The following is a 20,318-nucleotide window of genomic DNA, read 5'->3' on the forward strand; positions in this document are numbered from 1 at the left end:
TTACATTACATTAATATTATACTATATCATATATCATATATTTATGTATTAATATATATTATATTTTATTATGCACTATTGTATAATACTAGTAATGTCCTTTATGGTCATTTTGTTATACAAAAGTAGTTTTTCAGTTTGTTTACCAAACAAATGTTAAAACACCACAGCACTTTAAAAATGTAGTTACCAAACAGCAAACAGCTTTTTATAAAAGCTCTACTTCTAACAGCTCTACTGCCAATAGCTCCCCAAACAGGGCCTAATTCGGTAGACCTTACATTTAACTCCTGCTCTGCATTAACTTCAATTTAACTAGTAATCAGATTTGAAATAAAGATAGAAATCTATATGCGACAATATATTTACAATCAATTATTTATATAAAATACTCTGAGCTGATGTTCCAACACTTCATTTTCCAGAGAAACCGAGTAAATGCCATGAAAACTGGAGGAAAACTTCATCAAGTCTTAGCTGTCTCTGGCATCCTTGCTAAGGGTTCAGCTGTACGTCTAACCCTCAAATTCGAAAAATGCCCAATCATCATCTGCAGGCACAGAGATCTTGCGACCAACACAGATCTCCGCATCATTATTATTGCTACTTTCTTGCTGCTGCCCCTTTGAGGAATCTTGGTCATCTAATTCCACATGACTGAGGACCCTATCTGATGAATGTACACTCTCATGGCATGACGAACTGGATGACGATGCCAAGCTGGAAGTTGGTGATCTTTGTGATTTACTAGGAGGTATGCGGCCATCAACTCTTGCTTTGAGCAACATCACATCCTCACAGATAACAGCTATTTCACCTCTTAAGAAGACAGAAAAACAGCACATGTAAGCTTAATTATAACTTCACTAGAAACACGTCATATCCACAAAATTAGGACAAAAAAATCCATAAAACTGCAGATTATCACCATATTGTGATAGCTCCATAGGTTGCTAGGGATTATAAATTTTTAGATAAAAACAACTCAATATGAAGACGAGAAACTGATCTTCAACATAAATAATTTAAAAATTGGGGTAGTCAAACAGAATTAAACTTTAAAAATATTAAACAACTAAAGAGATATAAAAACACAAAAGCTTACTGCAATGCATCAACAATGTGACCACGGTCCATCAAGAACTCCCTCAACTGCATAACAGTAATAAGAGCACGAAGAATGGCTGATTAGTTGCATTAGTTGCCAATAGATGTACATCATTTTACTAGGATATTCAGTGGGCACAAAGCATAATATGAGACCTTGGAGTTCTCCTCTGCCTCTTGTTGCAGTTTTTTTGACTCTTCTGCTATTGTATCCCTGATGAGTTCTTGTTCATGAAGAGCCTTTCGAGCCAATTCTTCTTTTTCAAGCTTTTCCTGCTCAGCTGCTGCCATTTTTTCCTCTGCAGCAGATCTTCGTGCTTCAAGAGCTTGGCGGATCTAGTATGAGGTAGACAGCCTTCAATATCGCTAAGTTAATGAAAAAAAACATGTTTGGACATAAAAACAATATGCAAACAGTCAAGAGACTCAAAACAAGGAAGTTTGGATTTTTACATTAACCCTTAGTAGTCAGATTGGCATAACATCGAAATAAAAAATATAACAAAATAATCATTATAAACTCAATACTTCAAACAAAGATTTAAAACCATCTCAGAGAATGGAGATAAGCACCCTCTTCAAGATATTGGCTAATAAAAGCTCAACATATTATATGAAACCAAAGATCATCTTCACATTATGAGAACTAGACAAGTTCAGCTAAAAAAGAAGATATTTGAAAAAAAAACAAGAAGAAGAATAAACAACATTAGATAAATTTTACAACATATGATGTTACTTCAGACTTGGATTTTCAAGTTTCTCAAATCCATCATCATATTAACATCAAAGGCTTGGCAACTTCTGTACCGAAAAAAAGGAAGGTAGGTATGTAGGTAGGTAGGTACTAATATATGTATGTATGTACGTATCCACCATGTTCACAAAAGATATACAGCATGGAGACTTCTATGGAAGCTGCCACGTCTAGGATACTAATATTCCCCAAAAAACTCCTAGTGGAACTCTGACAAGGAAATCTCCTGGGAGGAAAGACACTTAACCAGACCAGTTATGTTTAGCGAACAGAATGAAAGGATAATCAAGATTGCTATTTCAACATGAGGTTCTAGGGAAGTTCGTGTAGAGGCATATAGGTCTTATCCACCACTCACTTCGTCCTCCTGGGACCTCCAAATCACTGAATCAGCTCCTGGTGTGGTTACGAACACCTTGACGTGCCTGGAGTTTACAGAACTCTCATGTTGTTAAAGAGTAGTTGCAGGAAAGTCATAAGGTAAGTGTGGTATGAGGATTAGCATTTAGATTTCAACTTAATGGCTGGTAGAGGTTGGAACAGAAATACCGCACACTGTGCCAAATGGATAGAAAAGGAGAATGGATGGTTAAAAAAAATTCTGGATGTTCATTAGATCCCAATACAAAAGTGCTACAAGGAGTTTCATCATAAGGAATCAATGCACTCAAACTGTAAAAGCTATCACAATTTTTTTTCTTCTTTTTTTTGGTGGGGGAGGAGGGGAGTGGGATCCTATCAAGTTATTAATGAGACAATTGTAGTAGAAAATAACTAATATATATACAACAGGAGTAGCCTGTCAATGTATTTGTTTCCCATATATGCCATTGTCATCCAAAATGGCAATCTCAAAACTTTCCCATGGTATATATGCAGGAAAACCAAGCAAACAGCAAATTTGTCAGCACGGAGAGTTAAGGAGGCTTAAGGAGGCAATGAAGACTGCTGGTTACAAATGGAAGGACAGCAAAAGATGATACCCATAAGATTCTACAAGCAGATACACGAACTGACATGTTCCCATGGAAGTAGCTGTTGTATTGCTCTCAACCACTCTGGTGCACGTCACTGGATGCACGCATGTGAGAAAAGAGGAAAGAAAGGTGGGATCATTATAATATCGATGGCAGCCTAAATGAACAACACTAGACTGTTCAGAAATGACGCAGCAAAGTTAAAGTGCACAAATTGTAATGAGATAGATCTCGCTACAAAAAAGGAGGATTTTCCGACTGTGATCCGCCGACGCTATGGAGAAGCGTTGCTAATTTAGTCATCGCGCCAAATTTTGCCGACGCTAATAAGTAGCGTTGGTATATTACGGCGCTTTTTTAAGTGGCGAAAGTGGGAAGAGAGCTACGACGACACTTATAAGCGTTGTCGGAAGCCTTAGTACGCTAAGCAATGCTTTAGAAAGCGTCAGAGGCCTAATCGTCCCCAAAAACAATGCTTTAAAAAGCATCGACGAAGGCCTAATCGCCCCCCTCCACAAGACTACGCTTTAGAAAGTGTAGTCGGAGGCCAATCGCCCCCCCCCCCCTCCGGCCCCCGCCTCCACAACAAAATCTCTAACCCCTTCTAACCCAGCCGCTATCATCCCAACCCCCCTTTCCTTCCTAATCCCAACCTCCTTTCCATCATCCCAACCCCCCTTTCTGGTACTACCTCCATCAGCCGGAACAAGTACAAGGTAGCGGTGGATGCGGAGGAGGGCCGCTGTCGGAGGGAGGACATGGTTGAGATCCGGAAGAGCCGTTGGGAGGAGAGCCTCCAAAAGAAGCGCCGCGAGGCCATGCAGGCCCAGCCCTTCCCCCCTCCTCGATCCACACCACCCTCGAGAAGAAGGTGATCTACTTTGCCCGTTTGATTTGTCGTTCTAGGATCCTGGATCGCTATATTGGCCCGATCGATGGGTTTGCTAGGGTTTTCCTAGTTGTAGGTCTAGGGATTGGGATTTGGAGCTCACGATCCTTTCTTGTTTTTCTATGAATTCGCAGCTGGAGAGCCTTCCGGCTATGGTGGTAGGGGTTTATTCGGACGACAGCAGGCTTCAGTTGGAGGCAACCACACAGTTCCGAAAACTTATTTCTATAGGTATTTGATTGATCAAAGATTTCTCTTTTTTCTCATTTTTAATGGTTTCGTGGTACCTCTTCTTCAATAATATATTCTCATTTGTGTTTTCCCCAACTTCAGGTCACAACTTATTCTATCGAAAAAATTTGATTTGCTCATACTTGTTTGTGCTGTTGTTTGATTTATTTATTTTGATCCTTGTACTTACTGGGTGTAATTTGAGCATTTTGAAGCAGCTTGCACGCTCACCGCCATCGCCTCAGGGACCTCAGAGAACACCAAGGTTGTGATAGATCATGGGGTTGTCCCGATTTTTGTTAAGCTTCTCAATTCCTCAAGTAATGATGCCCATGAGCAGGTACACAAGGATCTGTATATTTAGAATTTGGATTTTTTTAACAAATAAATATACTTGTTGATAACTCTCAACAGGTTTATTTTTTGGGAAACCTTGAGCAGTTTTTGATCCTAACCCCCCCATTGGGGGCCACTACCTCCTCAAATCCACTAGAAACCGTTAAGAAAACCTTCCGTTGATGGATATGTGCAGAATGTATACATAGTTTTAAAATCTTTTTAAATATTTTTTTTAAAAAATAATTATAATGATGCTTTAAAGCGTTATAAAAAATATTAGTGGTTAAAAGACGACGCTTTTAAGCGTCGGCCTTTAGCAATGCTTTAGCGACGCTAAAAGTCGGCAGTTAGCGACGCTTTAAAAAGCGTCGGCAGTTTTTTTTTTCCACTCTCACATTGCCGATGCTTTTGCGACACTTTATAAAGCTTCGGTAATAAAATTAACGACGCTTATAAGCATCGGTATAGGCAATAAAAAGCATCAGCAATGCCTGATTTTTTTGTAGTGTCTGTACACTGAAGAAAACTAGGTATATATTTTGGGAGAAGGGGTATCATGTCATCAAGGGCCTACTATACAATAGTAGAAATAAGGAGGGTTAAATGGAATAAAGAAAAAATCCAAAAATTGTAATTTATACATAATTATTTATTTTTTCTTTCCAAAACTAATTTGGTTGCATCTGGTTGCAGAATAAAGGAGGGTTAAATAGAATAAAAGCCCCTTTACTCCACTAATTACTTCAACTAGCCACATGCTAGAAAAGTAAACAATGTATTCTACAGGTTAATAGGGCATTCAAAGAGTTGCTAGTGCTACCTTTCCCTCGTACCTGAAGTAAGCTATTCCACCATGTAGCATGGAGTAGTTTATTCCAGCATAAAGAGGGTTAGGAGTAAAGTCCTATATATCATATAGGGCCTTTAGGTGCCAATAGCAAATATATTCAAAGAAGATGTCTGATATGGTATATGGATGATTCAATTAGATGGCACGAATTGGTCCCAGGTCTCTTGTTTTCTCAGATTTAATTCTTCCAATTTATAAGTTCTGAACTTTAAAGCTAATTAGATCTTAAAGTATGAAAAGACAAGGGTAGAATTTAAGCAAACATCATATTAAATTATGGTCATATCAAAGCAACTGTTTTTGCATTTGACAATAAAGAAAAATAATTAACAGCATTAAGATACTTTGTAGAAAGATCACAAGAAATTAAATCTCACGATTTGGATGTATCAAATGGTGTCCATGGACATGTTTGATCTTTACTAAGGTGGTAAGAAAAAACAGCAGATATTGCCTAGCAAAGCATAAGTGTAAAAGGCCAAGCAACTTCCAGGCTCTGACTGCCTACAAAGTATGTTATTCAATCCATAAAAGATGGTGAATTATATGACTAATTAAATTAACATATTAGATCATGAAAGCAAGCTGCAGGTTTAGGAACCCATAACAGCTTCTGAAAACAAAAACGCAATACTTGTTGGTTCCAAAAATCCCATGATAGCAAGGTGGGCAGTAGTATAAACATCCACATATACATGTAGGTGTGTAAGCATTAGGTTTTAAATACCCTGGTATAGGACACCCCATGTACCATCACTCGGGGTGGTGGGGGGATGGTGGATGTCCCACCTCCCGCCCGACAAATCCCATCCCTACACCTGGGACAGAGCCCCATTCCAACACTCGGGACAGTAGGATGCCCTGCTGTCCCACCAGTATAAACCTTGCGCATATATATAATGTATATGTATACATTTACCTACATACAACACGCATGCACAAGTATAGCTTCGCAAGAAGGGAAAGAAAAGAAGTATGACAGTTACATCGCTTTGATATGTTTACAGCAGGTCAACAAGTTATCATCTAGAGTGTGCTTATACTACATTGTTAACTTGATATATGCCCAACTGAAGGCAAAGGATCAAAAATTGAATGATGTCATGATGTATGGATATAATTAATAGCACCTGAGCAAAGAAACTCTCGTGGTCAAATATTTATGTTATTGCTCTTGGAGCTCAAGACAGACACCTATGTTTCTGGGAATGGATTGAGCTTATTTGAATAAAAGCCTGGAAGACAACAAAGATTGCCAGTTTGGCAACTCAGAAGGCTATGATCTATGAAGTATTTAAGCTTGTAAGTCTGACAAAAGCTTAGTTAAATGGGTTTTAGGTTGTGTTACCTGGACCAGCAAGCAGGTTGGCTAAATGGGCTAACCAGCTGGAGTTTTTTAACTTAAGAGGATTGTTTCTTAGCATCTTAACTCCGCAATAAGTGTTTCAAGTGATTAAGGCTTGTTAGGTCAGCACACAACTCACAAAGAATTAATAACGTTGTTTTATAGTATCTTAACTTTGATAAAAGAGTTGGAGAGTCCTCGACTTACAAAAGATTCATCATACGCATAACAAGTATGGTGATACATCCAATGCTTTCACCAGCTACTCACAAGCCACGCAATCATCTTGAATGAAAATAATCAATATTACTAAACATTACATTCAACAATACTAGAAATGAAATATATTTGACTGATGCATCTTGGTGAGCCATAGTGGTAGCCACCTAAGGAGGCAGGTCCAGACTTTTGATCTGTTGCCTACACATTTCGCCTGAGACATTTACAACCCCATGTGGCAGAAGATGATGAGACTACACCAATGGACTCTAGAAGCCTCCATACTTGGAGGCATCTCATTATCAATTTCAACTTTCTCTACCCATACTGGTAAACAAGAAAAAATCTACATTAAAATAAAAAAACTGCAACATCTTTCAAGCAGTGAAGCAATATAGAAACAGAAAAGCAACAGACAATTACCAGAAAATATAATGTCAAAGCAAATTCAATCTTTTAAGATTAAAAGATAACTAGACTAAATTAAAACGTATAATTTTTTTGGAAAGTTCAAATACACTGTTAAGATTCTCAAAGCCGCACCTTGTCTACCTTCTCAAAAGGCCTTCTATGAGGAATACATTCAAAACATTTAGTCCACTGTTTTCCACATAATATAACACAACATTTGACATCATCAATGAGATGTCAGGATTGGAGAATCCATCTAATGCATTCAAAAATTCAATAAATTGAACAGAATAGCAAAGACGGATAACCAAGAAGAAAACCAAAAAAATCAGGAAGTGCGAATGTTCAGATCAAAGAGTAGACATAAGCATTTCTTAGTATGTCTGTAGGAACATAAGCAAATGTCAGAACTCAGAAGTGCACCTCCTCAATGACTGAAAGAGATTTATTCCGTTCATCTGACAAATTGAGAAGTCGAGATTGAAGCTCCCGAGCTTCAGTTGCTAAAATAGCCTTTTCACCATAAACCTCTCCTGTGTGCTGCAAAATACAAGTAAATGGCTTCAGTTCTCCCTTTCAAGCAATCAACAAAGCAAAAACAACAATAACAAAGACAACCAACCATGTCATTTGCTTCCTTTGCATGCTTCAACATCTGCTTGAGTTCATCCACCTGGAGAAGAATATCTTGACCAGCAGTCAAGGCCTCCTCCTTGGTCTGTTTGGCCCTCTCCTCAAGTTGCTCTACCTCTTTCATCAAATTAGTCACCAATTCCTTGGCAGACAACAAGTTTTTCTGCACCATTTTCTTAAAGATGTTAAAGCTCCCTTGCAGCAACATTTTTGCTGCTAGATAAAACAGAAAATATTGCCAGCAAAAACTATAATTCTTACAGTTTATTTATACTTTTGTATGAATGCGACATGGAAAATGTTAGATTTTAATACAAACAAAAATTGCAGCAAGGAAAAAATAACTAAGGAATCATATGCAGCCTCCTAACTGCCCTGCATGGGGTGTAGGACACCTTTGCATGTAGACAGGCTACACAGTGGGCACAACAGTGGCCACCATGAGCCCAAGCCCCAGATATGCAGCCCTCCTCCTCTATAATTATTCTTGTATTTTTAAAATTTTATTCAACTATTTATAAATTTAATGTCCAATCATCTATTATTATGGACTTTGTTTATATATATATATATATATTGTAAATTTTATTATGCAAGTGATCCTCACTATTTGTTTGTTGTGATGTATTTCAATTCACATATACAATAACATAATGACAAATGACAATAATAGCAAGAATGTAAAATCACAAGTTATACCACTATAAGGCTCCATAAAAGTAAGTTTAAGGTTAAGGACTCACAGGACAATTACTGAAAGATCTTGTTTATTAAAGAGGGCCATAATGATTATCAACCTAAAAAATTTTAAAACCAAGAGTAGTTTCTCTCTTGCATAGCTTTTTTTTTTTCAATTAATACTATCTTGCCAAGGACAATTTCATAATCATTTTCTTCATCCAAGACTTTCCCATCAATATTGGGTCAGCAATAGTGCAGAACTCTAATCCAAGAAAACTCCAAGGAAGGATTTTCCCCTTAACAATTTATTACACAGGGAAATTGAGTTATAGATGATTTAACTAAAAATCTCCTACACAATGATAGATTTTTTGGTATAATTTTCTTGCTCTGAAAAACTGCTGTAATTGCACATTGACCACCCAAATGGCAGACGTGGTACCTTATTGTTTTTGGCATCAGTAATAAATTCTTCCAGAAACTCAATGCTAATAAGATGGCCTGACCGAGTAGCTAATGTGAATGGTACATCAACAGAAGGCAGCTCACTCTCGATAGATAACAAATCAGTACCACCCTTGGATAAACACTTCGACTGCTGTTCTTCATCTTCGCTACTAGTACCATCAATATCCTTCTGTATTCCAGCACCAGTGTCCATAAAATCAGAGCTTTTCTCACAAACCATCTGCAAGGTATCTTCACCAGAGATAAAAGTAGATGCAGCAGTATCATTAGCTACTAACCCATATAAAGCCTGACTCGTAGCAGGTTCAACTGAAAATTGGGATTGTTGCACTTCAGATTCACTTGCATAATGGTTAATATCAACTTCTAAAGCAGCTCCATACTCCAATTGATCTGGATTCTTTTCAACATTTGCTGATGAAGGATTCTTAACATCGGAAATAACAGCTTCAATGGATTTTTTAGCATTCAACTCGTACAAATCTTCACCAAGATGCAGAGCATCATTCGCATTTTCTGCTACTTTCATGCAAGACTGAAGGTGTTCACCCAAAGAATCCTGTTCAAGTTTGGCATTGGAGGTTAATTTGTCGGAGTTATTTTCACTATGGGCATCAGAAAGGTCAGCATCAACCATTGTTTTACACTGGAAGCCGTCAAGATGAGGAGCATCATTCTTCACATCAGAAGTGAAACCAGTTCTATTATCCACTAAATTTGGTAACAGATGGGGACTTGGATAAATGTTTGCTTCAAAGCATTCAGCACAAGGCATGAAAAAACTCGGTTCCTTTGGATCACCTGCATATCCAACTTGTGAAGCTTCATCAACTGCTTCCACCATACCAGATGAATTGACAACAGCAGAATCTGTATCATGATCAGAAGCTCTTCCACGTCTTGCTAAATCTCCTTCTGTAAGCAGAGTCATATTGACTTCATCAACTTCTTCATGTCCCACTGGAACAGCCTGCTTGCCCAGCCCAACTACACTTGCAAATCATAACCCACCATTAGGCATGATATTTGAAAAAACATGTAACAACACACTTGCAAATCATAACCTACCATTAGAGTCGTCCATGCACCTATTGCACATAAGGACACGCACGCATAAATTATCTCAAAAAAAAATAAAAAACACCATAGCCAATAACCCTAATCCCAACTATAGTTTCAAAATCAACATAGAAAATAATCTCATAGTTCTTTAAAGGACAAGCTGGTGCAATGCAAAAAAAAAACTAGAATATAGATTCAGAAGAAGCAGGCATCATGCTGTTTTCGTGCATCTGGATATGAAAAATAATCAAACATAGATCATCAGTCTTACCTTCAGCACGTAAACCTTCCATTTCATTTGGTAAAACATCTGAAAGAATAAATTCAACTGCAGCATCAACATCCTCAGGATGTTCTATGGCAACAGCCTTTAATATACGAAGATCAACCTGAAGAAAGAAAAAACAAGGTCTGTCACTCCAAGGCATAAACCGAAACTGAATAAGTTTTCAGAAGTACAAAACCCTGTGATACAGAGAACGGAGGGGGCAAAAAAGACAAAAAAGTAATTATTTATTAAATAAATCAGCAGTATATAAAATGAATATAATAAAGAATAAACTATAATAAAAATGAACAGAATATTCCTAGAATCTAATTGAATGAATAAGAAATAAATAAATAAATTATTCCATGATGCAAAGAAAGAAGGTACCTAGCAACAAATGCAATGCAAAAGATAAATCATTTAGTACAAAAATATATTATTGCTAATATGTCAAATATTTTTATGCAAATTTCAAATATATTTCAGTACAACACAAAGCTCGACCTAAGACATGACCTAACTGATTCAATCCAAGTTATGTTCGAGCTAGAAATTATTAAGTTGGATCGACTTTGTTTTGGGTTGGTCAAATCACACTAATAGCCACCTGACTCTCAGCATTCCTAGCGTTACATATTGACCCTTAGATGATTCTATCATTTCGCACGTCCTTCCCATCTTCCTCCATGTTCCCTACATATGGGTACGTATATGTGTGTGTGCATGCATGTGTGTATCCTTCACTGGATCAAGATAAGAGATTGAGTGAGATCGAATGAGTTCTTTTTTCTTTCTTTTCTTGTTTTATTCTTTTTTTTGGGTGTTCACAGGATCTGCTCAAAACATAGTAAGTTCTTTTGGCAGTGAAGATACATAGAAAGTCTTTTGGCCATGGACACATAAGGCATGCTGGATAGTAAATGTTTTAATGGGGAATTTGGAGTGGCCTGATTGAAAAGAGATGATTGAATACAGGAGTTAACATTGTAGTTGTGGTTTGTTGAGAGGATTTTATTTCTCTTGGTTGCACATCCAAGGATACCTGATGAAGCTACAAAAATTACATGCTTGAGTCATACACATGTCATGGACTTGGATGATATGTACTTGAACCAATGTATGCCGAAGGGTGATATAAGGAATGATGGGGTTCGACATTGGGTTTGTGCCTAAGTCATCTAGAAGGTTGCTACAAATTGATAAATAATCGTGGAGATCTAACTGAATAAGGCCGGTATCGATAAAATACAGGCAGATGTGGAAGGACCAGATATCAAGATGAGTGCATATTATAGGAAATATTGACATCAAGATAAGTCAAAGATCTTATCCAATCAAGAGGCATATTGTAGGGAATATTTCTTTTTTCCTTATTTATAAAATTCTTTTACCTTTTAAGCAGAAAACAAATGCACACATTTTTGAGTAATTCAAAGGAACTTACAACTAGAAATAGAGATGCCTAGCCATTATAAAGAGCATCTTGAAACCAATGAAATTTCTTGTTCTATTCTCTATTTTTCTATGAGAGTTCTTTATTATTGCTTCTTCCTCCTATATTGCTACTCCATTGTTGAGTGGATCTTCTTCAAAGAGAAAGATTATTGTGCGCACTATTTTATTATCAAAGCATGTTTGTTTTGTCTATGGTGTTCTACATGGAGCTTGAAGCCATGGTTCATCAAAGATCGATCCAGTAGTTGCAAGAGATAGCTTAACTATAGGTGGAGCATCATTGTGCATTTGGTCATGGTTGCCGCCTCAAAGGATTGGACTGGGATCATGATACAGCATCAATGCATCTTCTGAGGCATGCTCTAAATCAAGAGCTTGTTCATCTTCCCCTGCTTAATGATAGAGTCTCACAAGATCATCAAAGGCTCTTTGGCATCAAAGCCATGATTCCTGAGTTTCATGAGAAACTCGATCCAAAGAAACATCCTTGATTGGGTCACCACCATCAAGAGGTTCTTTGAAGCTATGGATGTTCCCAAAGATTGTGACCTTAAAATTACAAGGCCATGCGTCAATGTGGTGGGAGAAAATCCAATGCTCTTGACTAAGCATTGGAAAAATAATCACCAATTGGCCAAAGATGAAGCAGCATCTAAACCGACTCCAAGGAGTTTTCAAACTCTTTGCTATGAAAGCCCACATGCAGATGAAAAAACCCACGTAACTCATTATCTTAATACAAGTTTAGATATATGATGAGATCGCTAATGAAACCATGCAGCATGTCATGCCTATCACAAGATGCTGCATGCAAAGAAGCTGCAACAAGGCCAAATAGCAACAAGGGAATCAAACAATGCACGTGCCACAATGCGTGCTACCACTTCCTTCTTACAGGATCCTAAAACTATCCAGTCTAGCACTACAAGAAGACCACTAACCATCATGTCGAGCGAGGCATCATCACAAACTATGCCACATGACACATACTTTGTCATTTTTCTCTAATCATGGAGATCAAGGATGCTATGCTCTCGAGTGTCCATGCAATATTCAGTATAATCGTCCCGAACAGCTCGGTTTGGGGGTACCAAGCCATATGACAATGGACCGGGATGATTCCAGCAACCAAAACGAAAAACCGAGACGGAAGGAAAGAGAAGAAAAGAGAGAGCAGGGGAGGGAGGGAGAGGGAGAGGAAGGAGGAGAGAGGGACGGTGATGGTCGACCAACAGAGGGTCGCGAAAATTGCCGACTTCACTTAATTTTTTTGAAATAAAAAGAAACCCCCTCCAGGACCCTATTTTGAATGAAACAGGAGAATTGAAAGCGAAACCCAGGGGAACCGGAGGCAAAACCCCTCCTCCGCCCCTCCGCACGGCTCCCTGGCCCTCCGCCGGCCTCTGCCAGATGTCTGCCACCCTCCTCTCTCTCTCTCTCCCTCCCTCTCTCTTCTCTCTCTCTCTTTCTCTCTTCGATTCTTCCTCTCTCCCACCTCTTCTACTGTGTCGGTACGGACCCGTCACAGGACGACATAGGGGCATACCGACCCATGCCGCTAGAAAACCGGTTCGACCACCAGTTCCCGCACAACTTTGGTCCACACCAATGCCCCACTACTGTAATCTACCTTGTTGATGCATATGATGATGGCGAGTATGAAGAGCACATCATCGATCACTAAGAGTTGGCGAACCCGTCCATGATGACAAACTAGGAGATGAACCCACCATCGAGCTTGAAGTAAATCAAGACCAAAGCAACATCTTGCGGAGAATGACAATATGCACATAAAATCGAAGAGATTGACTTTGAACCAACATTTTTTGCAATCTGCATAACTACTGGACATGTTTGCAACATCAATATTGATAGCAGGTCAGTGCAAAAATATTATATCTCTAGACGTCATTACAAGTTCAATCTAAAGAACAGAGAAGCATCTTGGCCATACACATTTGCCTGATTCAAAAAAAGGCAGTGAGGTAATAGTCTCCAAACACTGCCTGGTTAATTTCTTTATTGGTGACACTTAAGTTGATAGCATATGTTATGACGTAACACTGATGGATGCTTGCCATATGTTACTTCACCCTTAGTAATTTGATCAAGGGTGATCCATGATGGAAGATAAGACACATCTTTTGCAAAGCTAGAGTAAAGATCATGCTCTAACCTATGAAGGAGGAAACCCACCAAAGAAGGAAATTCCAAGTCTCCTTACTATCAAAAGCTTCCTTAGTGAAGTAAGGGCTCGGGTGGTCTCTATATGATCAACCACTAGGAAGAGGCTAGTGTAAATCCAGCACCCAATAAGGAGCTTGACAATTGCTGCCTGATGCGCTCCCTAGAGGTCTACCCCCTATGCGTGAATCCAACATATGATAGACCTCGTATTTGGTGCCAACTTGCTGAATCTCCTTCATTACCGCATGGTGCCAAAGGAGTATGAGGAGGTATAAAGGCAAAGTCAATGAGCTTTTATGCAAAGACTCAATTTGCAAGAGTTTGAGTCCCCATGCCCACCCTGCTCACTCCAAAGAAAGATGGAACCTGGAAATGTGCATGGGTAGCAATGCCAATAGAAAGATCACATTGAAGTAGTGATGTCATCTCTCGATTGGGTGATATGTCAGACCAGCTTGCAAGACCTTGCATTTCCTCCAAGATCAACCTTCTCTCAAGCTACCAACAAATTTGAATCCGCTCAAGCAATAAGTGGAATGGTGTTTAAAATGCATGATAGGCTTTAAAAGTGGCTTGTCATGCCATTCAATCTCTAATACTCAAGCACGTTCATGTGAGCCATGAATCAAATACTTCAACCACTTATTGAAAAATTTGCAGTTGTGTATTTTGATGGCATACTTGTGTACATCTGCAATTCTTGCGAGCATATTAAGCACTTAAGAGAGGTGCTTGGAACCTAGCGCCAAAAGAAGCTGCAGGTGAACTCCAAGAAATGCTCGTGAGTGGTACCCAAATTGATCTTCCTGAGATATGTCATATTCGAAAATGGCATCCGAGTTGATGGGGAGAAGGTTAGAGCCATCAAAGAATAACCAATTCGTCGAAACATCCACGATGTTCAAGCTTCCATGGCCTCGCAACATTTCATCGGTGCTTTATCAAGAGCTTCTCCATCGTGGCCCTTATCACAAACCACATGAAGGAAAGATCATCTAGATGCTCAAAGCTGGTATAACTTTCACAAATTGAAAGTTTGTTAATGATGCAAGCACCCGTCTTGGCACTACCTAACATCGACAAAGTTGCTAGGTAGACCTATAAAGGCACAATCAACAAGCTTCTACACAGACTCAATCTATGAGAGTTTAAGTCCCTGTACTGTGCCCAACCCTGCTCACTCCAAAGAAAAATGGAACCTGGAAAATAAGCATGGTTAGCAACGCCATCAAAAAAATCACGATGAAGTAGTTATGTCCCATCTCTCAATTGGATGATAATGTCATACCAACTTGCAAGAGCCCTCATTTTCTCCAAGATTGACCTTTGCTCAAGCTACCAACAAATTTGAATATGCTTGGGCAATAAGTGGAACCTTGTTTAAAATGTATGATGGGCTTTACAAGTGGCTTGTCATGCCATTCAATCTCTAATACCCGAGCACATTCATGTGAGCCACGAATCAAGTACTTCAGCCATTTATTGAAAAATTTGTAGTTGTGTATTTTGATAAAATACTTATGTACATCTGCAATTCTTGCAAACATACTGAGCACTTATCAGAAGTGCTTGGAACCTAATGCCCAAAGAAGTTGTATGTTAACTCCAAGAAATGCTCATGGTTGGTGCCCAAATTGATCTTCCTGGGATATGTTGTATTCAAAAATGGCATCCAAGTTGCCAAGGAGAAAGTAAGAGCCAACAGAGAATCGCCAACTTGTCGAAACATCCACAATGTTCCTAGCTTCCATGGCCTTCCAACATTTCATCAGCGCTTTATCAAGAGCTTCTCCATCACAGCCCTTATCACCAACTTGCATGAAGCAAGGAAAGATCATATGGATGCTTAATGCTGAAAATAACTTCTACAAATTGAAAGTTTGTTAATGATGCAAGCAACCATCTTAGCGCTAATATGATTTTGATAAAGTTGCTAGGTAGCAAGATATGACATACCGTACCGAACCGGACGGCACGGAAATGTCTTACTATACTGGTCCGGTATCGATACACGGTACGGATGGTGTACCGGCACTCGAAAAGTTGAACCGGCTTCGTACCGGGCTTACCAACATAGTAATATGGTGGCACCAGTATGGAGCCAGGTACCGAGACGGCATACATTGCTAGGCAGAGTGTGATGCATCAAAGGTCAACATTAGCATAGTTCTTTATCAAGAAGTTGAACAATGCCTATTTCAACAAAAAGCTAAACAAAACCTACCTCAACTACTTTATCTACAATGCAAAATTTTCTGCTATTGTGTAGGCCTTGCAACATTGGAAGCTGTACCTCCAACAATATGACTTTGCTCTTTGCTCTGAGCATAAGGCATTATCCTTGGTTAATGGCAAACACCGTCTTAATCACCAATATAGAAGATAGGTTGCATTTCTCCAATAGTTCAACTTTATGATCAAGCACAAGTCCAGCACGATGAACTGAGTAGCAAATGCACTTAGCTGCCAACATATTCTACTTGGTACACTCCCTGCAAAGGTAGTGTGTTTCAACCTACTAAAAGACCTGTACAAAAAAAATACATATTTTGGAGCTATCTAATCTTCCTTCGAGCATGGAGAAACCCCTAGATTCTCTCTTACCTATGGTTTTCTCTTCTTTGTAACTCGACTTTGCATCTCAAAAATCATCCAAGAACTATACTTTGGAAAACTAGGAGCGACAGCACAAACCATAACCTTGGTAGAAGAAGAGTATTATTAGCCCCAATTGCAGCATGGCATGATGCAATTTGTGATGAGATGTCAAATCTTCCAAATAGCTAAAGGTCGTGCAGAACATGTCTTTATACACCTTTGCCTGTCTCTGCAGTTCCATGGATCAAAATTCTCATGGACTTCATCCTTGGATTGCCTCAAAATACCATGCGGATTTGTCTCCATGTTCTAGTGATGAATAGGTTGAGCAAGATGGTTCACTTCATCCCCTATCGAAAGATGACGAATGCTTCACATGCGGTAGATTTATACTTTGGAGAGATGGTTCGGCTGCAAGAAAATTCCAAGACTATGACTTCAGATCATGATATCAAATTTATGAGTCACTTATGCAGGATACTGTGGAGAATATTGGGGACAACATTGCAATTGAAAAGTGCCTACCACTCTTAAATGGATGGCCAAACCAAGATTGTCAATAGAAACCTTACAAATTTACTCAGATGCCTCATACAAGACAAATTTATGGTTTGAGACTTGGCTCTTCCTCAAGCCAAGTTCATTTATAATAGCTCGTGCGATCGTTCTACTAGCCAAAGTCAATTTGAGATCGTGTATGAGAGAACACCAAACAGTGTGTCCAGTCTGATGTCACTACAAAAAACCCAGCTCATCAACTATGATACAGAAGAGTTGGTGGATCATATCAAAAATATCCATGACTATATTAGGAAGCAACTAGAGGAGCATGACATCAAATGCAAAGAAGCTGCTATACACACGGTCAGCACAGTCAGCCCATTTTCTCGAGAGATTTCCTATCAAAACCTACAACAATTTAAAACAATGAAATATGGCCCTAGCAAAATTATCGACGATAAATACTATCACATGGAGCTTCCTGATGGGTATGATATCTCTCTTATTTCTTAAGTTGTAGATCTTTTTGTCTCCTCTTGATGTAAGGATCAATTTCCGGCTCTAGCTTAACTGCCAACAACTACACCCAACGATCCAGTCAAGTAGATTTCTCAATGAATGATGCATCACCACTCGAACCACATCCTATGTATATGTTCAATACTTGCTTAGATAGAAAAACAAGCTAGCCATAGAAGATTCTTGGATGTCAGATGTCGAATTGATGAACCTCTCCCCTGCTATGTCGGAGAAATACAAAGCTTATAACCAAGGATCATTGTGCCAGTACCAAGGCCCGTATCGTTTGCCCGAGGGCATGGTTTGATACGTCATTCCATGTCGAGCCCGTACCGACACAAAGAGAGAGCGAGAGAGACGCATGAGAGGAAGAGAGGGAGGAGAGCGAGAGGGAGAGAGAGGGAGAGAGATAGATGGCCGAAGGAGGTTGGCGGAGGGTGCAAAGGGGCGGAGGAAGGGTTCCACTCTCCAGTTCTACTGGTTCATTTGAAACATAGGTCCTAAAGGGAACCTTTTTTATTTTGAAAAAATTAACTGAGGTTGGTACCCTCCCTCCCTCTCTCTCTTTTTCTCTCTCCCATTCTCCATCTCCTCTGCCCTCCCCAGTATCTCAAATGGAGGGTCGGAACCGTGCCAGTCCACCCTCGGTCGGTACAACACGCCTTGAACTAGATGGTTCATGGTAGCATAGTGAACTTTTCTTATAACTCCCGAACAAGATCTCTCCAATCTGTGGGGAATGATGGCATTTCACGAACTTGGCTGATATGTACTTGAACCAATACATGTCAAAGGTTGACCCAAAAAATAAGAAGGTTCAATATCAGGTTCAAGCACATAGTTCACAGTACCGATGCATAACGCCCTATATCGAATATACTATATCATACAAGTACCAAACCGAAACTCGACATGGGGTCGTACTAAGATTCGATACATCGACTTGATCCTGTATTGAGCATATTGACATTGCTCCAGCATGATACAGGTACGAGATCCAATACCAAGATGGCGAACCTTGTTCAAGCCTAAGTTAGTTCTAGAAGGCTATCACAGATTGGAAAATAATCTTGAAAATGTAATTGCATAAAACCAATATCAATAAAATATAGGAAAAATTGGAAAAAAGAAACCTGACATAAAGATGAGTCAAGGATCTGATGCAATCAAGAGGCTTGTTATAAGACATGTTGACATCAAGATGAGTCCGAAATTTTATCCCATCAAGAGACATATTATAGGAAATATTTTTCTTTTATTTATGAAACTACTTTACTTTTTTAGGAAAGGTATGTGGACACATTTGTGGATAGGTTCAAAGACTCCTACAATTATAAATAAGGGTGCCTAACCATTGTAAAGAGCATCTTGAATTAAAATTCTAGTTCTATTCTCAATTTTTCTATGAGAGCTCTTTATTGTTGCTTTTTGCACGTATCTTACTCCATAGTGGGTAGATATTCTCCTTCAAGGAGAAAGATTACCAAGTATGCACTATAGAGGATTGGCAAAGACTACAAGCAGATAAGTGCTTATGTGCATACATAATCTCAAACGACATTGGAGATGTCTGGTCAAGGAGTAGGAAGATTGCATGTTGGTGGAATTCTTATAACTTTGGTTTCATGAAGGAGCTATTTTTTTCTTTCTTTTGCACATTGGAGAGCATGAGATGGGAAATCTACCGTCAAATAGCACCAACACATAGAGAAAGGAATCCAAGCAAACAAGCTATCAATTCTTCACTGTTTATTCTGTATAGTTATAATACTTTTAGATGGAATAGAGAAGCATGAATGCACAAACACATATACAAATCCAATTATCATAAAAGCTGATGAATAAAAAGTCAAAATCTTGATAAGCTGACCATCAACCTCAACAGAAGTAATTAAATCCAGTATAGGATTCATATTATTATCTGCAAGAACTTGATTAAATTATCAAACCAGCTATTCGAGGCAAGGAATCTGCAATCCCTGTAATTTTTCTTATGCATATAGGATTTTTTTCCTATTTGCTTTTTGACAATCCATTACAAACCAGTTGCTTTAAAATGATAAGTACCAATTGAACCAGTGGCAAAAAGAAACCAAAAACCAAATCCATACTATAAAACAATTAATTTGTCTCATGAAGAACCCCTATGTCAAATAAGCGATCAAGGGAAAACTAAAAAAACTTAACAACATAAAGTGAAAGCCAAACTTTAAGAAATATCTTTTTTTTTTGGAGTTCATCATGAAACCGATCATGCTTACGTTTATGAGACTCTAGAATTTTGCAAAAAAAAAAAAAGAATAAGCAAACAGATTGTAAAGGAGAAAAGGCACGTCTAGGGTCTCGCGACCCTTGAATCGATGTACGAGTGCAACGCCCCTTGAAGATATTAAGCATGAATTTCTTTCCTTTTTTTTCGATTGCTTAAACTCTGTCGAACAGTAATATCAAAACTGGCAGCAATTAAATTCCAAAAAATGGCAAAATGCACCGATCCCATGACGAAAAGAACAGTGACTTACTTGCGGGAAAACCTCTCGCAGGGATCGGAAAACCGACTGGACAGTCATCTTCTAATGGTTATTGGCCTGCCAAAAGAAAAGAAATCAGAAGGAAGATCAAAAAACCCTAGATAAAAAAGAGGATCGATCGAGACGAAAAAAACCCTTACCGAAATAGGGAGAAGGGAACTACAAGGCAGGGGAGGGGAAAGGAATGGCGAGACCACCGTACCGGGACTCTATACTTTCCGTATATTTATTTAAAACCAGTCGAGATTCCTCGGGCGTTTCCTTCGCCTCCAAGTACCCTATCAAAGCGG

The 20,318-nt window shown here is 38.8% G+C and overlaps 1 protein-coding gene across 1 annotated transcript; it reads right to left on the reverse strand.

Moving 5' to 3' along the window:
• Positions 1 to 258: 258 nt before the first annotated feature.
• LOC103696548 lies at positions 259 to 20,318 on the reverse strand. The gene is made up of 9 exons (XM_008778219.4): positions 20,169 to 20,318; positions 20,020 to 20,085; positions 10,241 to 10,358; positions 8,882 to 9,894; positions 7,748 to 7,921; positions 7,549 to 7,665; positions 1,264 to 1,443; positions 1,106 to 1,152; positions 259 to 819 (listed from the first exon to the last, which is right to left on the reverse strand). Exons 2-9 carry the CDS (start codon positions 20,065 to 20,067, stop codon positions 516 to 518), a joined length of 2,001 nt encoding a protein of 666 aa, XP_008776441.1. The 5' UTR covers positions 20,068 to 20,085; positions 20,169 to 20,318; the 3' UTR covers positions 259 to 515.

The sequence above is a fragment of the Phoenix dactylifera genome, unplaced genomic scaffold (genome assembly GCF_009389715.1).
Source record: "Phoenix dactylifera cultivar Barhee BC4 unplaced genomic scaffold, palm_55x_up_171113_PBpolish2nd_filt_p 000026F, whole genome shotgun sequence".
Classification (NCBI taxonomy): domain Eukaryota; kingdom Viridiplantae; phylum Streptophyta; class Magnoliopsida; order Arecales; family Arecaceae; genus Phoenix; species Phoenix dactylifera.